Source organism: Acyrthosiphon pisum, chromosome A1 (genome assembly GCF_005508785.2).
Source record: "Acyrthosiphon pisum isolate AL4f chromosome A1, pea_aphid_22Mar2018_4r6ur, whole genome shotgun sequence".
Classification (NCBI taxonomy): domain Eukaryota; kingdom Metazoa; phylum Arthropoda; class Insecta; order Hemiptera; family Aphididae; genus Acyrthosiphon; species Acyrthosiphon pisum.
Window position 1 is genome coordinate 78,899,365 of NC_042494.1, and position 19,475 is coordinate 78,918,839.

At 28.1% G+C, this 19,475-nt stretch overlaps 1 protein-coding gene and 1 long non-coding RNA gene across 8 annotated transcripts in view; one reads left to right on the top strand and one right to left on the bottom strand.

Annotated features, from left to right (window-relative positions):
* Window positions 1–4,118, top strand: part of LOC100574418 — a 5,999-nt gene extending 1,881 nt beyond the window's left edge. The window contains exons 1-4 of one of the 2 annotated variants that reach the window (XR_510609.3): window positions 2,185–2,336; window positions 2,558–2,663; window positions 3,236–3,277; window positions 3,787–4,118. This is a non-coding gene — a long non-coding RNA (uncharacterized LOC100574418). Of the gene's footprint in view, window positions 1–2,184; window positions 2,337–2,557; window positions 2,664–3,235; window positions 3,278–3,786 lie in introns of those variants that run through there. The other variant, XR_003839073.1, reaches the window with a different exon arrangement.
* A 4,910-nt stretch (window positions 4,119–9,028) lies between these two features.
* On the bottom strand, window positions 9,029–19,238 carry LOC100574510. 6 transcript variants are annotated; one of them, XM_008183714.3, is made up of 4 exons: window positions 18,962–19,112; window positions 18,751–18,852; window positions 16,830–17,082; window positions 9,029–10,125 (listed from the first exon to the last, which is right to left on the bottom strand). In XM_008183714.3, exons 3-4 carry the CDS (start codon window positions 17,070–17,072, stop codon window positions 9,739–9,741), a joined length of 630 nt encoding a protein of 209 aa, XP_008181936.1. In that variant the 5' UTR covers window positions 17,073–17,082; window positions 18,751–18,852; window positions 18,962–19,112; the 3' UTR covers window positions 9,029–9,738. The 6 variants fall into 6 exon arrangements, with proteins under 6 accessions (XP_008181936.1, XP_029343443.1, XP_008181938.1 ...); XM_008183715.2 differs by lacking the exon at window positions 18,962–19,112 and adding an exon at window positions 19,177–19,238 and having other exon boundaries at window positions 9,043–10,125; XM_029487583.1 differs by lacking the exon at window positions 18,962–19,112 and having other exon boundaries at window positions 18,751–18,899.
* Between the last annotated feature and the right edge of the window lie 237 nt (window positions 19,239–19,475).

The following is a 19,475-nucleotide window of genomic DNA, read 5'->3' on the forward strand; positions in this document are numbered from 1 at the left end:
CCATTAGATTTTTATTTAGTCGCAGAAATAAGATTTTCATTTAATTCATGCACATGATTGTTATTTATAAATATCAAAGTTGGATTATTTATGTTTAAATCAGTTTTTAAAAAACATGGACACTTCATAGAGCTGTTTTTTAAACACCTCCAACGAAGAAAATTAGAGCATTCTTTGTGGAAATTGTACAAAAATCCCTTATGTGCAACTTGAGGGTATTTTTTGTGAGAATTAATTAACTCCAACTCCATTTTTTAATTTTAAACTTGTTATAAACTGCGAAATATATAAAATTTAAAAACAAACGTATAAACGATACGATACGATACGATACGATACGATACGATACGATACGATACGATACGATACGATACGATACGATACGATACGATACGATATTATACGATGTCATCCAAAAGACTGACAAAAGTCTCATTATTACCTATATCATTACTGTGTCTGATGTTCGGAAATGGGGAGTTTTCTAGTGTTCAAATTAATATAGGATCAAAATATATGGCTTATGATAGTTATTATGGTAGATAACAAATTTATTTTATACCTACCTATACATTATACACTACAATAAGTACAAAGTACAACTGTACAACTGCAGTATAAGAATACGTATTTTTGTAAATTTTCCAGTAAAATTTTTTTTCTATTATTTATTACTTATTATGGTAGATGACAAATATATAATATGTACAAGCATTTTATTCATTACACTTACACACTAAAATACAAAGCACAACTTACTTTTTTTCCGGGACTTTTTTTTCCGATTACCATTTAAGGGAGCCATTGCCCCTCCTAGTGAGACTTGAGGAGCGGTAAATTTTCATGAACTTTTTTTTATTATTAAGCCAACATAGTTATAACTAGGGCTGGGATTTATATGCAATAAAAAACCAAAAATATGTACATATATATGTAATTGAAATTTCCAAAATATGTAGTATAAAATAAAAAATATGTACTAAGAAAAATTTAAAAAATATGTTAAAGTTTTAAATTAAAATACAATTCTAAATAATGTTTGCCTAATACAATTTATTGTTTTTTATATCTAATTAATTTAGTTTAAAAAGTATAATAATTTGTAGTAAAAAATAAAAAAATATGCAATAGTAAAAAAAAATATGTTGTTAAATTGAAATACAATTGATGTTTAATCAATGTTAAGTGATCAAAATTTAATGAACGGTGATTTGGTCTTAACACTTACTTATACTAACTTATATTAATGTTTTGATGTTGAGATATGTTGAGTTATCTGAAATTTTCGAGTATTTGAACAACTTATATCACATGCATTGCAGTAAAGTACATTATTATCACTCGAAAAAGTATCGTTAGGAAAAACACGGATAACATTTGACATTTTAGTTGAAATAGATCGAGCCACTTTAGGTATTATTTACTGATTTATAACTAGAAATATGTAAAAAAAAGCAAAAATTTTACAAAGTATGTAAAAATATTTAAAGTAAAATATGTCTTATTTTATTGGAAATCACGTGAAACGAATTAATTATTTGCAATAATTCATTTATCATGTTTTACTAAAAATATGTATTTACATACAAATCCCAGCCCTGGTTATAACTTTAAAATTATGTAAAATGATTTTTCCTTATGTATTGTGATTTGGCGGATATTTGTCCAAAGTTTATTTTAGGATGATATTCTTTCAAATCTATTTTTAAACAACCAATAATAATTCCTTGGATAACTGATAATGGCATGATAGCAGCCCTCAGCTAGCGTTGTTGTAAATAAGTAAAACACAACATAATAACAATGGTTTTTTACTTTTACGTAATACCTACATCTTGATTATTAATAAAATTAAGATCAGAAAAAATGCAATTAAAATTAGTAGTAACTAGTAAGTAGTGACTAGTGATTACTAAATAATGATATCTAAGTGAAACCTAACAAATATTTTCCTTCATATCAAGGGTTAAATGTATATTATATTTTCTTTTTACAATCTTTAATAAGTACCTAATATTAATCAGAATATTATAAATGTACTGTGAAAAATAAGAGGCCTCAAAAAAATTCAAGTCTTGTTTCTTGGTGGCCATTCCCCTCTTCCTTAATCCAGGCTTGCGCATGAACATACAAACTGAAAACGTTTAGTTAGTAAATACAAACAATCCATATTTACAATTAAGTAAGTGTTGTATAAAAATGTATTTGGAGTGGTACGTAAAATACTAGGTACCTAGTTGTGTTTGTCTGTGCTCATGCAGTATTCACTCAAACCATACCTATATTCTCCATTAATTGTTAAAAGAACATAAATCATTTGACTATTTGGAGTAAAGGTAAATAAAAAAATCTATTGCTTAGAAACATTTAATGGTTTTTTATCTACTAAATTTTAGTAATATTATCACATAATAATACATTTATACATTAATAATGTAATAATAATATACTATTTTATTTAAACTATTAAGTTAATTTGCCATACTAAAGAAGTTGTGCATTAAGTCGTGAATTTATTACAGTCATCGAAAAACTAATTCATGTATTTATTTTATAGAAACTAATAATAGCAATAATGATTGGATTTAAGAAAACATGGCTTTACGTTATTTTCGTAGTAGCAATAATGTTTGTATCATCGTCGTATGGGATGAGTATATTCCGTGAGTATTGATACATAATTTTGACGATGAAAAAGTCTTGAGTTACTCTTTGGTTTTCTCTGAAAGTAATCCAGAGATTAGGACCTCCCATTTATTCTTTCTGAAAAAATGACCAACATTATCTCAGTATAAATTAAATCATTATACCTACTACTGTTCGGGTATTCCAACCAGTCCAACTATCTACTTACCTAGGTCAGGTCGACGGGTCACTGGGACAGTTGGACAAGATAACACGATTTCAGTACCGGTTAGTCTGGTTGGTGCAGTAGAACTCACACTACACGACACACTACCTACTCAAAATACGATAGAAATAGGTTGATCACGTTACTAAGGTTTCTATAAAATAAAGTTATGTAATTTGAATCAAGGTATGTAAAAAAAAATAAATAAATTACAATAACATGAAGTCTACCTATAGATAAGTAATAGTCCAGACATTATATCTTATATTACGAATACCAATAAACGAAGTTACAAAAACTTCATTATTAAATCTGTGTATAAAATCAATTTTATCTAACTTATACCCCCTAATACTATGTTAAATCCAAATTTTTAATTTTCAGAAGCCCATACGTCGATGAATATGATCAAAGGATTGATCGATAGTAAGCAAGTTATTTTTATACTGCGTACAATCAGCTTTAGTATTATTAAATTATGACTTTCATATCATACTTTTATGTAGGTTGGTTGTTATTTCTATCAATTATGAATATTACAGTTCAACACTGTTCTATTATTCCAAATGAGCGCAACAGCTTAGATATTATACATTAGTTAGGTATTAGTTATGGGTAGATAATAAAAAACGTTGAGAAAATAATTTCAGATATTAATTATTCCATTTATTTTGTATTATAATTATTTAAATAATATTATTACAACAGTCCTTCGTATTTATATTTTAAAACTTATATCCTAAATGAAAAGATTGAAATCTCAATAATATTTTTACTTGGTTTGTATGCACTTACTAGATAATTTGCATGTTTAAAATAATAAAATATTACATAATTGTAATACGCAGTAATACTTTGTATTTTAGATTCTAATGTATTTAAATTATAATCATAATTTCTTATATTAAACCTAATCAAAATTACATTATTTTCAGATTTCAATTTGCTTGTAGAATCACACAAAAATAAATCAGCATCCGTATAAAAATTTATAAAATAATAAGGTTAAATAAAATATTTTCTAGTTAGATAATAATTATATTATCTACATATTATATTATGTCCCACGTCATAAGGGATTTAATTAAATATTTAGGTATGTACCTACTAAATGTTTACACATTTATAGATTTAATTACAATTCAATCAAATAAATTGGTGAAATAGAAAAGTAAATTCAACACAACAATATTAATATTCTATAATTTAATTGTAAGAAATATTGATTTACCCAAAAATAAACATGATTAATAATTATCGCCGAATATTTATTGTATCTTTACTATAATAAAACAATTGATATACCTATACAGATAAACTTATGTATTAACGTTAAAGATTGAAGTCAAGTTTATTATTATTTTATAAACAGATTTAACTATTTGAAAATAAGATTATCTATAAAAACGTGAACGATATGTAGAAGTAAAATATTATAGTAATAATCATAATATTTTTAATGAGGAAATCAACGTAAATGGTTGTTGATATGAATAAATGTGATATTTTGAATGGTGAACGAAAATTTAGACGAATATTAAATATATCGCCATATCGGAGATGTAGTACAAGTCGTATTTAAGGGAGGGCCAGGGTGGGCCATTGCCCCTCTTGGTGGTACTTGAGGGGCGATAAATTTTTATGGGTCGCGGTGCACAGGGGCCACTTTTCGTGTCGCGGACTATAACAATAATAATTCCTTGGATAACTGATAATGGCATGATAGCAGCCCGCAGCTAGCGTTGTTGTAAATAAGTAAAACACAACATAATAATAATGTTTATTTTACTTTTACGTAATACCTACGACTTGATTAATGATTATTAATAAAATTAAGATCAGAAAAAATGCAATTAAAATAAATAATATATTTTTTTTAGTTTATAATTTATTTTTATAATTTGAGTATAAACCATAATCACTCGAACACCAATGGTACTAAATTCTTTCAAAATCTTTTAATATGTGCAATAAGATATGTATTCATATTGTATTCATTTTTATTTTGCTTAAGTATACAGTATACTTTTTTTTATAAAAACTATAATATGTTTATTCAACATTGGTTTTCTTAGAGATTTAAGAGATAATTAATAAATAAAAATATGAAATATAGGAAGGAATGGAGTTTAGCTGGAAATCGATTTTTGAGAATTTTTTTCTTCAAAATGTGTGTTTTCCACGCTTAATGATGGTACTATAAAAAAATTTGGTCGAATTTTCTGTAAAAGTTATAAGATTAAACAAACTTCAAAACCTTAAAATCTTATTATTAAAATACCAAAAATAATATTTTTAATTTTTTTTTTTGTGAATGTGAATGTGATTTTTTTTATCTTTATAATTTTGGTGAAATCAGAAATTACCTATTGTATATTATATTGTTAATAAAGAAATTTAATTAATAAAACCCCTGATGAATTGAAATTTGCAAGCTCGTGCATAACTTTGAAACTAAGTCCGACTGACGAATTCTGTCTGCATCTCTGATTGTTCTTAACTCATTGAAAAACAAAGGTTTCAAAAAAAAAATCTAACCACATTTATGAGTCATAAATTATGACCCAAAATAATAGGTACCTTAAATTTTAAGAAATAACTTTTGGGGGGTGGAAAAATATGTTGCCCTGGGGCGCAAAGTTTTCAAATACGGCCCTGATTGTAGTATACTAGTATAGGTAGTATTTTACCGACAGAGCGAAGATGTGACAAGAATAAAACTCTGCAATAGAGAACTATATATTATGAATATTAAGAAATATTTTAGTGTATTTAGTTTTTAATTATATTTTAAAGCATTCATTTATTTCGAACAAATAAATATTGTTGTAACTAAACAGCTATTATAGGTATAGTATATGGTGGTTAGGTATGGTGCAATAAAATTTATAAAAGTATAAACCAAAACAGTGTTGTTCGTTGTTTAATTTTTCAGGTGTATAGCGAAAATAAAAATAAATACGTTTTAATTTTGAATTGGCTTAACAATTACCTATATTATTCAAAACGGTATCATATACCTATTTAAAATTCAAAATGTGATAATTGATAACAACGATAGCTAATTGTTAATCTATTGTTAATGCACTATTATTTACTTAAGAAAAATTATAGGAATTATAGGAACCTATTGGCCATAATGATTACTAATAATATATCATTGTTCCATAACACTTTTCATACAAAGTATTACTTATTAATATCTACATTAAAAATTATTTTAAACCATTTTGAATTTATATAACTATCTTATTATAATACATTTACAAAATCACCATCTAACGCATGATTGATTATATTATGTTGTTAACTGCCGTAATAGCTAGCTTGTACAATAGTCAATAATGCATAGGTATTATATATATATAAAATATATATCTTTATATATATAATTCTACTGTTAGTACGTGTGTTGTGATTGAACTCCTCCTAAACGGTTGGACCGATTTAAATGAATTTTTTTGTATGCGTTTGGGTGACGCCCCGGATAGTTTAGATTCACAAATCATCCCCCTAGGTCCAACCAGGGGATGTGCTGAAACGGGAATTTGGAGATTTAAGGTGGAAATTTTTGTTTATAAATGGTTTCCATGGGTTTTAAAACTATTTTAATACTAATTATTGGTTGCCGTGAAATCAGTGTATTCATTCAATGCATTTAATTTTTTGTACGCTGTGTTTTGATATTGTATGTATCGCAATTACGTACATATTGAGCGTATTATACTCACATACAAGTTACGTACCTACATAAAACAATGCCACGTTTTCGTGGACGAGGAGGAATTATTGATCGACAGACTCGGCATTCACAATTAATCCAGCCGTTTAGGAGGAGTTCAGTGACATACTTGGTATAACTTAAATACTTAAGAGTTAAATTATAAAGTTACGTACAAACAGCACGGGGTCCGCGATCTACCGCAGGTATATTGCCTACCTGATAATATACTGCTCCTAATCAGAATTTTTATCCCAGGCAACAGAAAAGTTAAGATACATTTTGATCAACATACACCGAATATTAAATAACGAATTAAACAAAGTTTGAGTCATATAGAGTTGGTACATTTGACGGGAAACAAAGTGCACGGGATCAGCTAGTATATATAAGAAAATAGTGTGAAAAATGTATAGTAATTCATCAATTGAGAACGGCTGGGCCGATTTTGATGATACTTTTTGTGAGTGCTTAAGTGGTTTCATGGACAGTTTAAATTCACAATTGGGTCCGGTAGGTACAACCCGAGGAGGTGCTCAAACAGGTATTTTGAGATTTACTATGGAAATTTTTGTTTATAATTTATAAATGGTTACTATTGGTTATAGGAGAAATAATTAGTAGAAATTAGTATTTATTATTTTATTGATTGCCCTTGGTTATCGGTACAAACATGCATTAAATCGAATTTTCGCACATTGCCTACAAAAGTGGCTGAGTTGCACATACATCAATGAGTTACACCCAAAAGGAGTTGAACAATAACAATTTTTTTAAGAGTTATCATTTTTTAAGGGCAACAAAGTGCACGAGATCAGCTAGAGCTGATAAATATATTTTATTTAATATACAAAATAATTTGTACCTAATATTACGTTTAATCTTTAAACGGAAAATGCAAGACGATAATTATTTTAATATTTCGATATTTCAGAGTTCTGCACGTATTGTTCAAATACACACAAATGCCGAACATAACACATTTCGTTAACTATATAAACAACAACCATGTTGTTGTTTTCGAACAAAATGTGTACGTGAATCCATAAGAAAAATATTATAATAAAAAAAAAACATACCTACTAACGAATGATTTTTATTATTGAAAAAAATTAATCAAAATCAATGTTCCCATTTTCAATATGTATTTTGTACTATATACCGCTATATCTATTCTATTATCTATATATATATAAAAAAGTTTTTTTTTATTTATTGGATTTTAGTTCGGTTAGGTTAGTATTTTGTATTAATTGATTATATTAGTCCATCGTAAGTGGAATTAAGCAAAAACCACAAACTTGGTATACATTTGATACTTTAGAGTTAAATTATACACTTACATACAAATAGCCATTATGGCATAAGCGCCACGATACGATTTTGGCGCTTTCGTACGATACAACTTTGTTTTTCTTATCTCATTTTGGCGCTAATGTCTTCCACGGGTACCGCGATCTACCGCAGATATAGGTACTGCCTAGGTACCTGATAATATACTGTTGCGAATCTCACGGACAACGCCGGTTGAAATGGCTATATACATTAAAATATAATATAATTTACACTTAAAAAAACATTGCTTCCACAGGGTGTTATATCCAAAAGGAGTTGAACAATTAGAATTTTTTTTCTGGGCAACGGAAAAGTTAAGAAGTTTAAACATCATACACCGAATATTAAATAACGAATTGAACAAAGTTTAAGTCTTATAGAGTTGGTACATTTAACGGGCAACGAAGTGCATGGGATCAGCTAGTTATATACTTATAATATATATTATTTATTGTTCCTCTTAACTACAAATACCCGTAACATTATTGCTATGGAGACACATCAATTTTACAATATGTTGAACATTTTTAAATTTTAACGACTCAGCATTCTTTTCTGCATTCTCGAATTCTCGATGACTTAGTTTGAAATTTAAATTTAAATATATTTATTTATATTTATATATATTAAGGGACCAGATTAACCATTAATACAACTCAACATTTCAGTGGCATGCCCAGGAATTTGCAATGGAGCAGGGAGTGTTATAACTAATAATACGCATTTAAATGAATTGTGGGGGTAATACCAAAGACACGAATAAAGGGATTTAGGGTCAATAGGGTGAGGTATATAACCCCTAATCTCCCCCTTCCCATGGGCACGCCATTGCAAATGTTTGTGATTGATATTATGACCCCGAGGAATTTTAATTTACATATATTTTAACATAAACCAATTACATTTTCCAACGCTAATCACAAAAATTATTCACAAATCAAATAAATTGGGTTATCAATTTTTCAACCAAATTATTTCCATTTTGAATGTCGGTAAAATTGGTAACTTATTAAAATATAGGTACATAACAATAACGTAGTTTAGAAAAAAATGTATAACAACAAATACGCTCTATTATAATTAAATTATATAGGTAAGTATTTAAAGTGAGTATTCATAAATTGGTATGACAAAAGTTAAATAAACATTAATTTATTATTATTGCATATGTATAATAGACAAACCACACTCATCGCTATAGATTTCAAGATTTGTCATTAAAAGTTTGGGAAAAAATTGATTTTCAGATATTTTGATTTTATGTATTTGATTTACTAGATACAAAATTAATCACCAACATTATTAGGAAATTGAGAATAAATTTCAAAACTTCCAAATTCCTTTTTAAACAACGATAATAAATATTAATTAATTTTATATTTACAATATAAATAATTGTATATAAACCACAGTACAACTATAATAATAATAATAATAATAATAGTGAAAATAAAATTAAATAACAATATAATATATGATAATAATAGTTAAGTTACCTGGTACCTGGTACCTACTATAAATATTTTTTTAACGATTTTACAAATATTAAATGCGGTACCTATGTAATCATAATAACAATGATTTTTATTATTTTATTCTAAATAATCATAATCATTCAGTTAAATTATTTAATAATTAAAAATATAATAGTTAAGAAAATTCAATTATCTAAATTTTCTGTGTTAAGTAGGTACCCTGACAATTCAGATTACCATAATTTTTTGGATTATCTTAGTTAAATCGGTTGTCCTTATAATCCTGCGGATTTTCATGTTTCCGTCAAACTCAAATCCTGACACACGGCATTAAACTCCCAACTATTATTATTTCATTAAATTTCAGTTGGATGTTGATCATTGTCCAATGTTATGGTCACACTGGGAATGTTTTGGATTGTAGACTTGTGGGACGACGTGCAATCGTCTTGGGTCTGATTTTGTGTGGTTGTGGTCGTGGTCGCAGCCGGTATACCTCTGTGAACATTTGACATGGCATCGTTATACTGGTACTCAACACTGAACACAGCGGGTATTGTCGAGTGACCACTGCTGGTATACCCGCTGCTAGTCGAAGGCAACCACGATTGTGGTTGATAGTAATGGTCGTTTCGCGTCGCTTCCTCGTACGACGGCGGCGGTGTCGGACTGTTCGGGTATGGGAGGTCGGGAGTTTTTAGGACTTGTTGGTTGTTGTCAGAGTTCATTGTTGAGACTTCTCCCTGAAAAATAATATTTCATTTAATATAAGCAAGAAATTAATATAAAAAATCCAAATACAAAGTATACTAGCTTCTGGGGCTTATGTTATTTAGTAGATTTCAAGGGTATCTCATCATTGAGTAAGTTACTGTAATCGCATTGACATATTTAGAGTTTTGACGCACCAGCTAAAGTTTTAATATAACCCAAATTCCTACCTAAAAATATGTGCCACTGTCCACTGATCTATTTAAATACAAAAAGTTATTAAGAACTTGCAAGCTACCAACCCTGTTACTAAATACATGTCAAACCTTCTGGTTTCTTAATCATAATTTATGATTCATAAAATTATGTTCTAATTTAAGAACATAATAAAAATTGTTTCTATGGCTAATTTTCTAGATGCTGTGTCACTAAGTTTTATTATTTTGTAAACAATGAATACAATAATAAACAATTATAAACTATATTATATGATCACATTTTAAAATATCAAAGTAATAACTGGTTATACATTATATTCAGAGAATTAAATAAATAGGTACCTAATTTCGAGTGATAATGCCTGCAGCTGCTGTGATATGAATTAACAAACTATATTTAAGTATATAAATTATAAAATTATCGCAATATATTTTGTAAATTGCCATGGCAATAAATATATATACTTATTACAATCTCAAGTATCCATCAACATCTTAGATTCTACAGGGAAATCAGCTCCCCTAATGACTGTCCTCTTCTGCAGAATGACCTTATTTTTTTCTTTAATTTATTTTTGCCGAGATCTACGTTATATACTTACCTAAGCTATGTAATTTTGCAAGAACCACACAACTCTTCTCTACTCATATACCCTTAATGACTCTTCACTCAAGCGTATATATCTTGCGCCAAGGGTCTCGGCTTTTACTTTACCCTAACCATCCCAACCTCTTATTCAAACACCATATTAACATATTCATAACTGTCGGTAAAGCCGTGAAAGTATTAGTTTCTCGTGTGGTATCTTTACTTCTTTCCCGTTTGATCCGTTTTGGAATATGATTTTGGTGTGGTCAGGAATTTTCAATTGCTGGAATGTTTACACGAATAATACATTTAAATGGATTGTGGTGTGGTTGTACCAATCAAGGCACAAATAAAAGGATTTATCAGACGATGGTAGGGAGCTATAACACCTAACCCCAACACTGGGCATGCCACTGATTTTGATCGTTAGTTAGGATGGATGGTCGTATTCCATCCATATTTGACTCGTGATCAACTAGGAGTCCAAGGGGTCCGGACCTCATCTCCCCCCGATCATTGGCCAATATAATGACGAACAATTTTTTTATGTGTTTATATAAAATGATTAGAAATGTAACCCACTGCAGCATACGGAAATTTATGTGAAACCCCTTCCCCCCATAAACAATTATTCCTATATACACTACTGAGTACTGAGTGTTCCCAAAAGCGTTATTTGTCATGAGTTACTTTTTCCTTAAAACCTTCTACTACCTCATGACTACACCACTATTCGCTCTACTCTACGTATTCCTACCCTTGTGTCTCACTGCGTTGATCCAAATACTACTTTTATTTATTTCCCTCCAGCGCCACAGTTGACGCTCTTCTCCTCGCATCAATCTGATCCCATGTCCCTACTGAAAAATCCAGCAATTATATTTAAAATTACTACATTAATACTTGATTAATGCTATGTTGCATACCATAACATTAAATTCACAAAACAATATAAGAGCAGTCTTAATCTTATAACAAAAATAATAATAGTTCTAAAAGTGTACCTAGGTTAATTGTATTACGTATACCAATCGTCCAATAATATTAGTAAAAAATCAACAACGAAAGTCACAACATAAATAATATATACCATAACGGGCCTTAATACCACGAGGAATTAAAATCACATTCATGAATAATTGTGCACTTAATTATTATTTTAAGTGACAACTATAAAAAGAAATAATTGTTCGGAAAACATTATAATTAAAAAACTAATTTAAAGGCTATTCAATTAATTTGTTATAAAGATTATTTTCACATACCTACCTAAACATGCGGTAATAAAATAGTAACCAATTTTAACGAGTGCTATATATAATATAAACTTTATAGTCAAATTTACGTTAATTTACGTTTTAGAATTAGAATCAAAAAACACATTATATAATTTATTTAAAATGACCGACTTTATCATACTTATATACTGTAATATAAAGTGCAAAGTGATCATTATGTCGGGAGAGCCCCACCGTTACGTTTTTTTATAAATATTATATTTACATTATTCAACAATATTATAATATTATATCATAATAATTAATAGAATTGATTATACATAGTACTATGTATAATGATAATAGTAAGAATATAAAATATACTTGGAATTTCAGTTTAATATTTATATAGGCACGGGTTATAATAATTTTAAATTCAAAAATAATAAACAAATTTGCTTTTAAGTCTTATTCAATTTATACAAATTATTTATCTTTAATGTTAGAAAAAATACTAAAACACTTCGCTCGGAAGCTTTGATAACAATCAATTATCAAATTCAATAAAAAAAAAGGTACTTATCCACAACCACTGGTCACGCAAAACAGTGGTCTGTTAACCTTTAACGAGCCAGGAATGTTTGATTTTTAATAATTAATAGTGCAAAAAGTTTTTTTTACTATTGTCATCAAAACATTTTGTATATGATAGTAATTTATGGTAGACATTTTTATAATACAATTTTTAGCATAGATCGTTAGACTCGTTCAATTTTGCATACCTATGAAAAATTCCTGCACGCGCCTATTTATGAGTGTGCTGTGTCAGTGTAACGTGTTATCACCTTATATTTTATAATAATGACGTTATATATCAATGTATGACTACATCAATTGGATTCAATATAATATACCTACGCTCGTATGTCACTAAAATTAAATACAAAAGCTGGGAGGGTTTAATAAAGTGTAATGTGTATTACAATACTATTAGGTACATTATAATAACACGTAATTGTTGTGTTATTACTTATTATGTTATTATAAACAGCAGCCTATGTGCAGTCTCATTAATATTATTAAGCTTCGTGCATTTATTTTATTGGCTAACCTATAATATACAGGCTGTAACAGAAACCTAACAAATTAAATAACTTTTGTACTAATAAATATTTTTAAATTATTTTATTTTTTAAATATCATTTACAAACGCTTCCACTACAAGTATAATAGGTACCTATAACATTTTTTGTTTTTATTTTTTAATACTGTAAATAAAACAATTTAAATCTGATATAAACTTGTTTTTTTAAAAATTCAAAATAGTTTAATAGTCAATTTGTAAATCTTGTTTTTAGAAAAATTTAGATTGTAAAAACATTAATTTAAGTTATGTAGTTTATTTTATACAATTTTTTAAATCTCATTATTTTTGATAAGTTAATTTAATCCAATCGTAAAAAATGTTTAACATTTTTAACTCAAAAAGCATACACTTTTACAAAATATTTTACGAGAATTTTTAAATAGGTCTTTGTTAAAATTTAAATAATCTTTTAAAAAGCATAAGTTATAACTTTTCAAAAAATGTTAACATTTAAAAAACCACGAGAAATAAACTACTTGACTTAGATAAATGTTTTTACAGTCAATAGTTTTTTAAAAACCAGATAAACAAATCGGCTCTTTTGAAGTTTTCAAAAACAATTTTAATGAAATTTAAAATTTTTTATTTCAGTATTAAAAAATAAAAATAAAAAATTGTAGGTTAGGTATTTTATGTATAACGCACGAATCAATAAGTTGTACCTATATAAACAAAAAAATGTTTGAAAATATTGATTAGAACAAAAGTTATGACAAATAATGTTAGTTCATCCTGTTGCATCCTATATATAATATATAAATAGAAATTATAATTATAATAATATTATTTAGTTAATAAATTAATTTTGTATGACTGTTTGTACCTATAATATATCTATAATATATGTATACTTCATAATTCCTAATTGTCCATACAAATTTAAATTTGGTGGTAACAATATAATTCTAAAATGCATGGCCATAGGCTGCAATAATTTTGATTTTTGAAAGTCAACAAAATAAAATACGATCGAATGAAATATGAAATAAAAATGACAGCTGTGTTTGTCAAATATGCTCTTGCAAACACGATGTGTGTAAATCTACACAAGGTTGCAACAGTTTCAGATGGTAAAAAACAAAAATTACAAACTATACATTTTAAAGAAAAAAACGATTCTTACAAAGAATTTTCAAACCATTTTTACAGAAAAACAGTATTACCAACTTATAAACTATTTGTATGAAAATAATTAAATGATTATTCAACCACAATAATATATTATTATAATATATTTTAATATAACTTATAAGCCTTACCTACACCAATGAAATATAAATTAAGTTATTAATATTAGGTTTGTATACCTAATATTATTTACACTCCGAAGTTAAAACTTAAATTACAAATTATATGCAAATATACAATATTATATGAACGCATTTACAAGCCCACTATTTCACTCAAATTTAAAATACATAATTTCACGTTATGGGTCCCCTCACACATCCGGATACCTAGAAACGAGAAAGCAGACACGACAGCTACGAAGCCACCTCATCTCCATTATCCATAGAAATGAATAGGTTCGTCATCCTCATTCGAAACGTTTAACATAAATCATAATCCATAACAAAACAATGGAAGACATTTTGGAAAAATCTACTCCTCTCTAACAAATTGAAAAATGTTAAATAGTTTAAAAAAAAATTAAAATATCCTCCTGATACAAAAAGAAGAGAGCAATAGTAACCATTACTCGAGATAAAATAGGCCTGTCTCACCTAACACCTGTATATGTCATCAGGAAGGAATCAGCACTAGTATACAATACGTCTATTGGAATGTAACTCTAACAATAGAACATATTTTAATCATCAACTGCCCCAAACACACCAAAGCCCACAAGATTCATAATAAGTAATAACCTTCTCACACTTCACCAACCCTTCAATGAAGAGAACGCCGTCACAATCACTGCATTTTTTCCGCAATACAAACCTTAGTCATAAATTGTAAATAACGTATTTGTATTAAATGTTATTGTATTTTATATTTGTATTAAGTTTTAAAGTATATCCACTACCTCTTTGTTTAAATATTAAGTTAATGTAGGCTAAAACCTATGTAGTTGAAGCCTTGTGCCATTACCAAATATATAAAAATGTATAGTTAAAAAATAAAACTATATAAAACTTATATTAACCCCGTAAATATGACCAATGACTATATTATATTATGGTTTATTATAAACCATGTATGCAATTTACGAGAAAGCTTATACTTTATAGCTTTTACTTTAGTCTTATACTTTTGTTGTAGAAAAGTTACAGAAAATACATTTTCATGTTATTGTTATCTCTAAAAAGAAATAAATGTTATCGTATTTTTGTCGCAAACGATTAATACAATTTAGTTCAATCGGACGAAAATGTGTTTTGAAAAATACGATTTTACTTCATAAGTAACAGCAAGGTCATCGACGTAATTTTGATATAAAACATAGGTATATAAATCTTATTTGGTAGTTAGGCTTAGGATTAATTATCAATATCATAAGCCTTCTTCAGAAATTATCTCTCGTGATATCTTTATATACCATACATATACGCTCTTCAATATATCGACTAGTTATAATCAAAAACGTAAAAACGATGATATTTGATAATGTGATCAGTTGATAATTGAAATGTTTTCGATGTCTGATTATGTAAATAAATCGTATAGTAATTCAAGTAAACTATTACAGCCATATATGTAGTATTATAATTTATAATATTATTATGTATTTAAAACAAAATATATTCGAAGGAGAAAAGTTCATGCATGCTATTTGATAGACATGTGTTTCTAATTCAAATATATAGTCAATTTATTAGACGATTGGTAGGTACTGCGTTTAAGTCTAATATATTATAAGTGATATTGATTTTTTAATGAAATGAGACAATAATTATTATACCTACGCATACTATTTAATAATCATCAATTCGTAAATGTATAACGCTTTAAACATTTTAAACGTGTCCTGGTAGTTTTTTATTTTTTATTTTACAGCGATTTCTACTTTTTTTTTTAACTTGCAATTATATTTACCTAGTTTAATTTTATAATTTAAAAAAAGCCGGTACTGGATATAATGTTTATGAGTTGGGAATGTCGAGATTCACTGCGCAATTAGCAAACGGTCGACTTAAAAATTCAGAGAATTCTTACGCACCTAAAAAAAATGTCTCATCATCCAACTCCTAGCCTCCCGAACAAAAAAATGTACTACATGCTACAGCACTGGGATGAATCGAATCCAGTTAATGTATAAAAACGGTATAATGTATAATATAATTGTATTACCGTATGTGCTGCATAATATAGGTACTATAACTAAAGCGTGTAGTCCGCGATAAACAGGAATAAAAACCACCTGTACGATATAGGCGCAGTATGTAGTACCTATATGGCTATATATTATAATACTATATGATAAATACCCTTGAAATACTTTTGCATAATATTACGTACGGTTTACTGTTTAGCCAGTATTTATTATATACGGCGGCGTGTCAGCTAGAGCTGACATAAAAATACGATTTTATAACACGTATTGCCCGAGTTTAATCATACTCACGGCTTGATTCGAAGCAATTACACTGGTGCTGAACTTCAAAACGAGAACGGTTGTGTAGTAGACGGCCGGCAACAGCACTAACGTGACGATGATCAGTGGCACGACATGTACTGAAAACTTGGAGAAATGAAACACCGATAACAGCACCAGCAGAACGATTATGAATGCGATTATGTATTTCTTCAGGTGGTCAATCACAGACAGCAACTCGTCGATGTTACCTCGATAAACTGCGTCAACCATGGCAGCGGTTCTGTAAAGGAAAAAAAAATAAATGCATAATATTGTATTATATTATATTTAAGTACAATTATAATATTTTATACTGCAGGTACGGTGGATAAAATGGATCGATAAAATTTGTGTTTCAATAACAAATAATGTGACGGCCACGTCGTATGTTGATATGATATTTACTATACCAGCTATTATAGGTATTATTATAACAGCATTAAAATATGTATACAATATTTTAATTTTTAACGAAACAAAATATTGTGCTAGTTGTGCGAAAAATTGTTGAGTGTAATCAACCAAATATAAATCATTTTTTTACAACATCATATTAATTATAATGCGTTTACTTTCTTTTTATTATTATTACTATTCAACTGTCTATATAGAACGTTATCGAATGTCGGCGCGCCCATATATAACTACTCCTATTGTCTTATAATATAATTTTTTTTCTCGAGTAAATATACGTTAAATTTAGTACTTATATATATATATTTTTTAATACCGATCAGAGATCTATACTAGCTACAGGTACCTATACTTATTTTACTTTGCTCGCCTCGTTAATGTGGTGCTTAGATAAAAATTAATATCTAAGATGATAAATCATAGCAATCGAAAAACGATTTCGAGTTGAGCAGTTCAAACAATAGCACTGGTAGGTGAGATTTCTTCAAAAATGGTCGAAGGTCGTCCGTGTTTTTTTGTAACTTTTGAGTAAAATCGAGAAGTTACAACTCCAATAATCTACCTACCATTTAGAAAATAATTTTATTGTTTTCATTGAATATATTATACACGAAATAATTTTACGAGCACTTCGTCTATCCGAAAAAAGTGTTCACCAAAAAATACAATATAGGAACCTAGGTTAGGTTAGGTTAGCTATCTAGGAATAAAAAAAAACATCACTAACTATAGCATTCTTCGCTTCACTCAGAATCTATGAAAATAGAGAGCCGTAAACGTCAGTAAATATTTGCACTGTAGATAAACAGATAATACGATATATTATATTATTACAGAGAGTGGTACTGCTATTTAATTTTCTATATAATAAACGTTGTCTAATATGTCTGACACCAGCGTCAACAGCAATTGCATCATTATTATTATAATCATATTATATTGATACATTCAACAATAGGTGTATTATAATATTATAAAATATTTGATAATATTATATTAACATATTGGAATATAGTCGTAATGACAATTAATACTATAATCATTTAATATACGTAACTCGTGCATGTAGCAGTATAAAAATAATGATTCATAAAAAAAATATTCAATTTTTACAGATTCCATTATTAAGTATAATTTATTTAAATCGATTAAAACGGTCATCATGCGCGCGTTATCTGCCATTGTTACACTTATATTCACAATAGTCTATTGCGCAAGACTTCTAATTTAACACATGGATAATGGATATACCTATAATGCCTAATAATATTACAATTTTGACTATGGTACACTGGCCACCTAAAGGTTAGATAGGTAGATATTATTATTACTATATATAACATATTATACACTGCGTATACGTAGTTGACAAATAACAGCTCGTGTGTAGGTATAGACAGAATATTCACATACGAAACGCCAACGTTTTTGGGGATTATGAAAGATAGACTTTAGGGGAAAATAATAATCATAAATTATGTATAGATATACTTACCATTGTAACTGTAATAAACGAATAACGCGTATGTGTATGTTGTGCGAAGAGGGCAGGTTTGAATCCCACAAGCTTCTTTGGTGTAGTGTGTATATAATGTACCTATAAAGTAATAATATGTTATTATAATATGTTAATTCGCCTATTTAGTAGTATTACAATAGTATGTATAAAATAATGTACAAATAGATATTATAATATAATGACTTACGAGGATTCAAATTTAATACGTCCGATTTAATCATCTATATCGTTAAGTCTTGTTTACAAATCTTGTAGCCGTGTAATATAAGTCACGGCCTATTATTTTTATAATACTGTTATTGAAATACACACACACGTACCTACACGTACGCCCATACATGCATACCTACATACATACTTACATACCTACATACATACTTACATACATATATACATACTTACAATAATACAACACTCGACTGCGGCTGTTTACCAGATGATAAAGGCCGTGTATTTACTCGAGAGATACTATTGTAAGACGGCGACAACCAAGTAGGTAATCCAGATAATAATAGACGATAACCACGGAGAATTATCATTATCATAATTCATAGTCATCATCGTCATCATCATTGTAATATTAATGGTATATATTATACAGCTGTAAAACACATTACGCAAACGCTGTATAATACTGTATAGGGTGTTCGCCGTTGTCGGATAACGCTTGTTATTATTATTATTATGATGTATAGTCGTAT

Excerpts from the sequence above, each read along its gene's own strand:
- LOC100574510 (XM_008183714.3), bottom strand. The coding sequence starts at position 17,072 with ATGGTTGACGCAGTTTATCGAGGTAACATCGACGAGTTGCTGTCTGTG. Across the intron at positions 10,126-16,829 it reads TAATTGCTTCGAATCAAGCC|GGAGAAGTCTCAACAATGAA; the intron begins GTGAGTATGATT and ends ATTATTTTTCAG.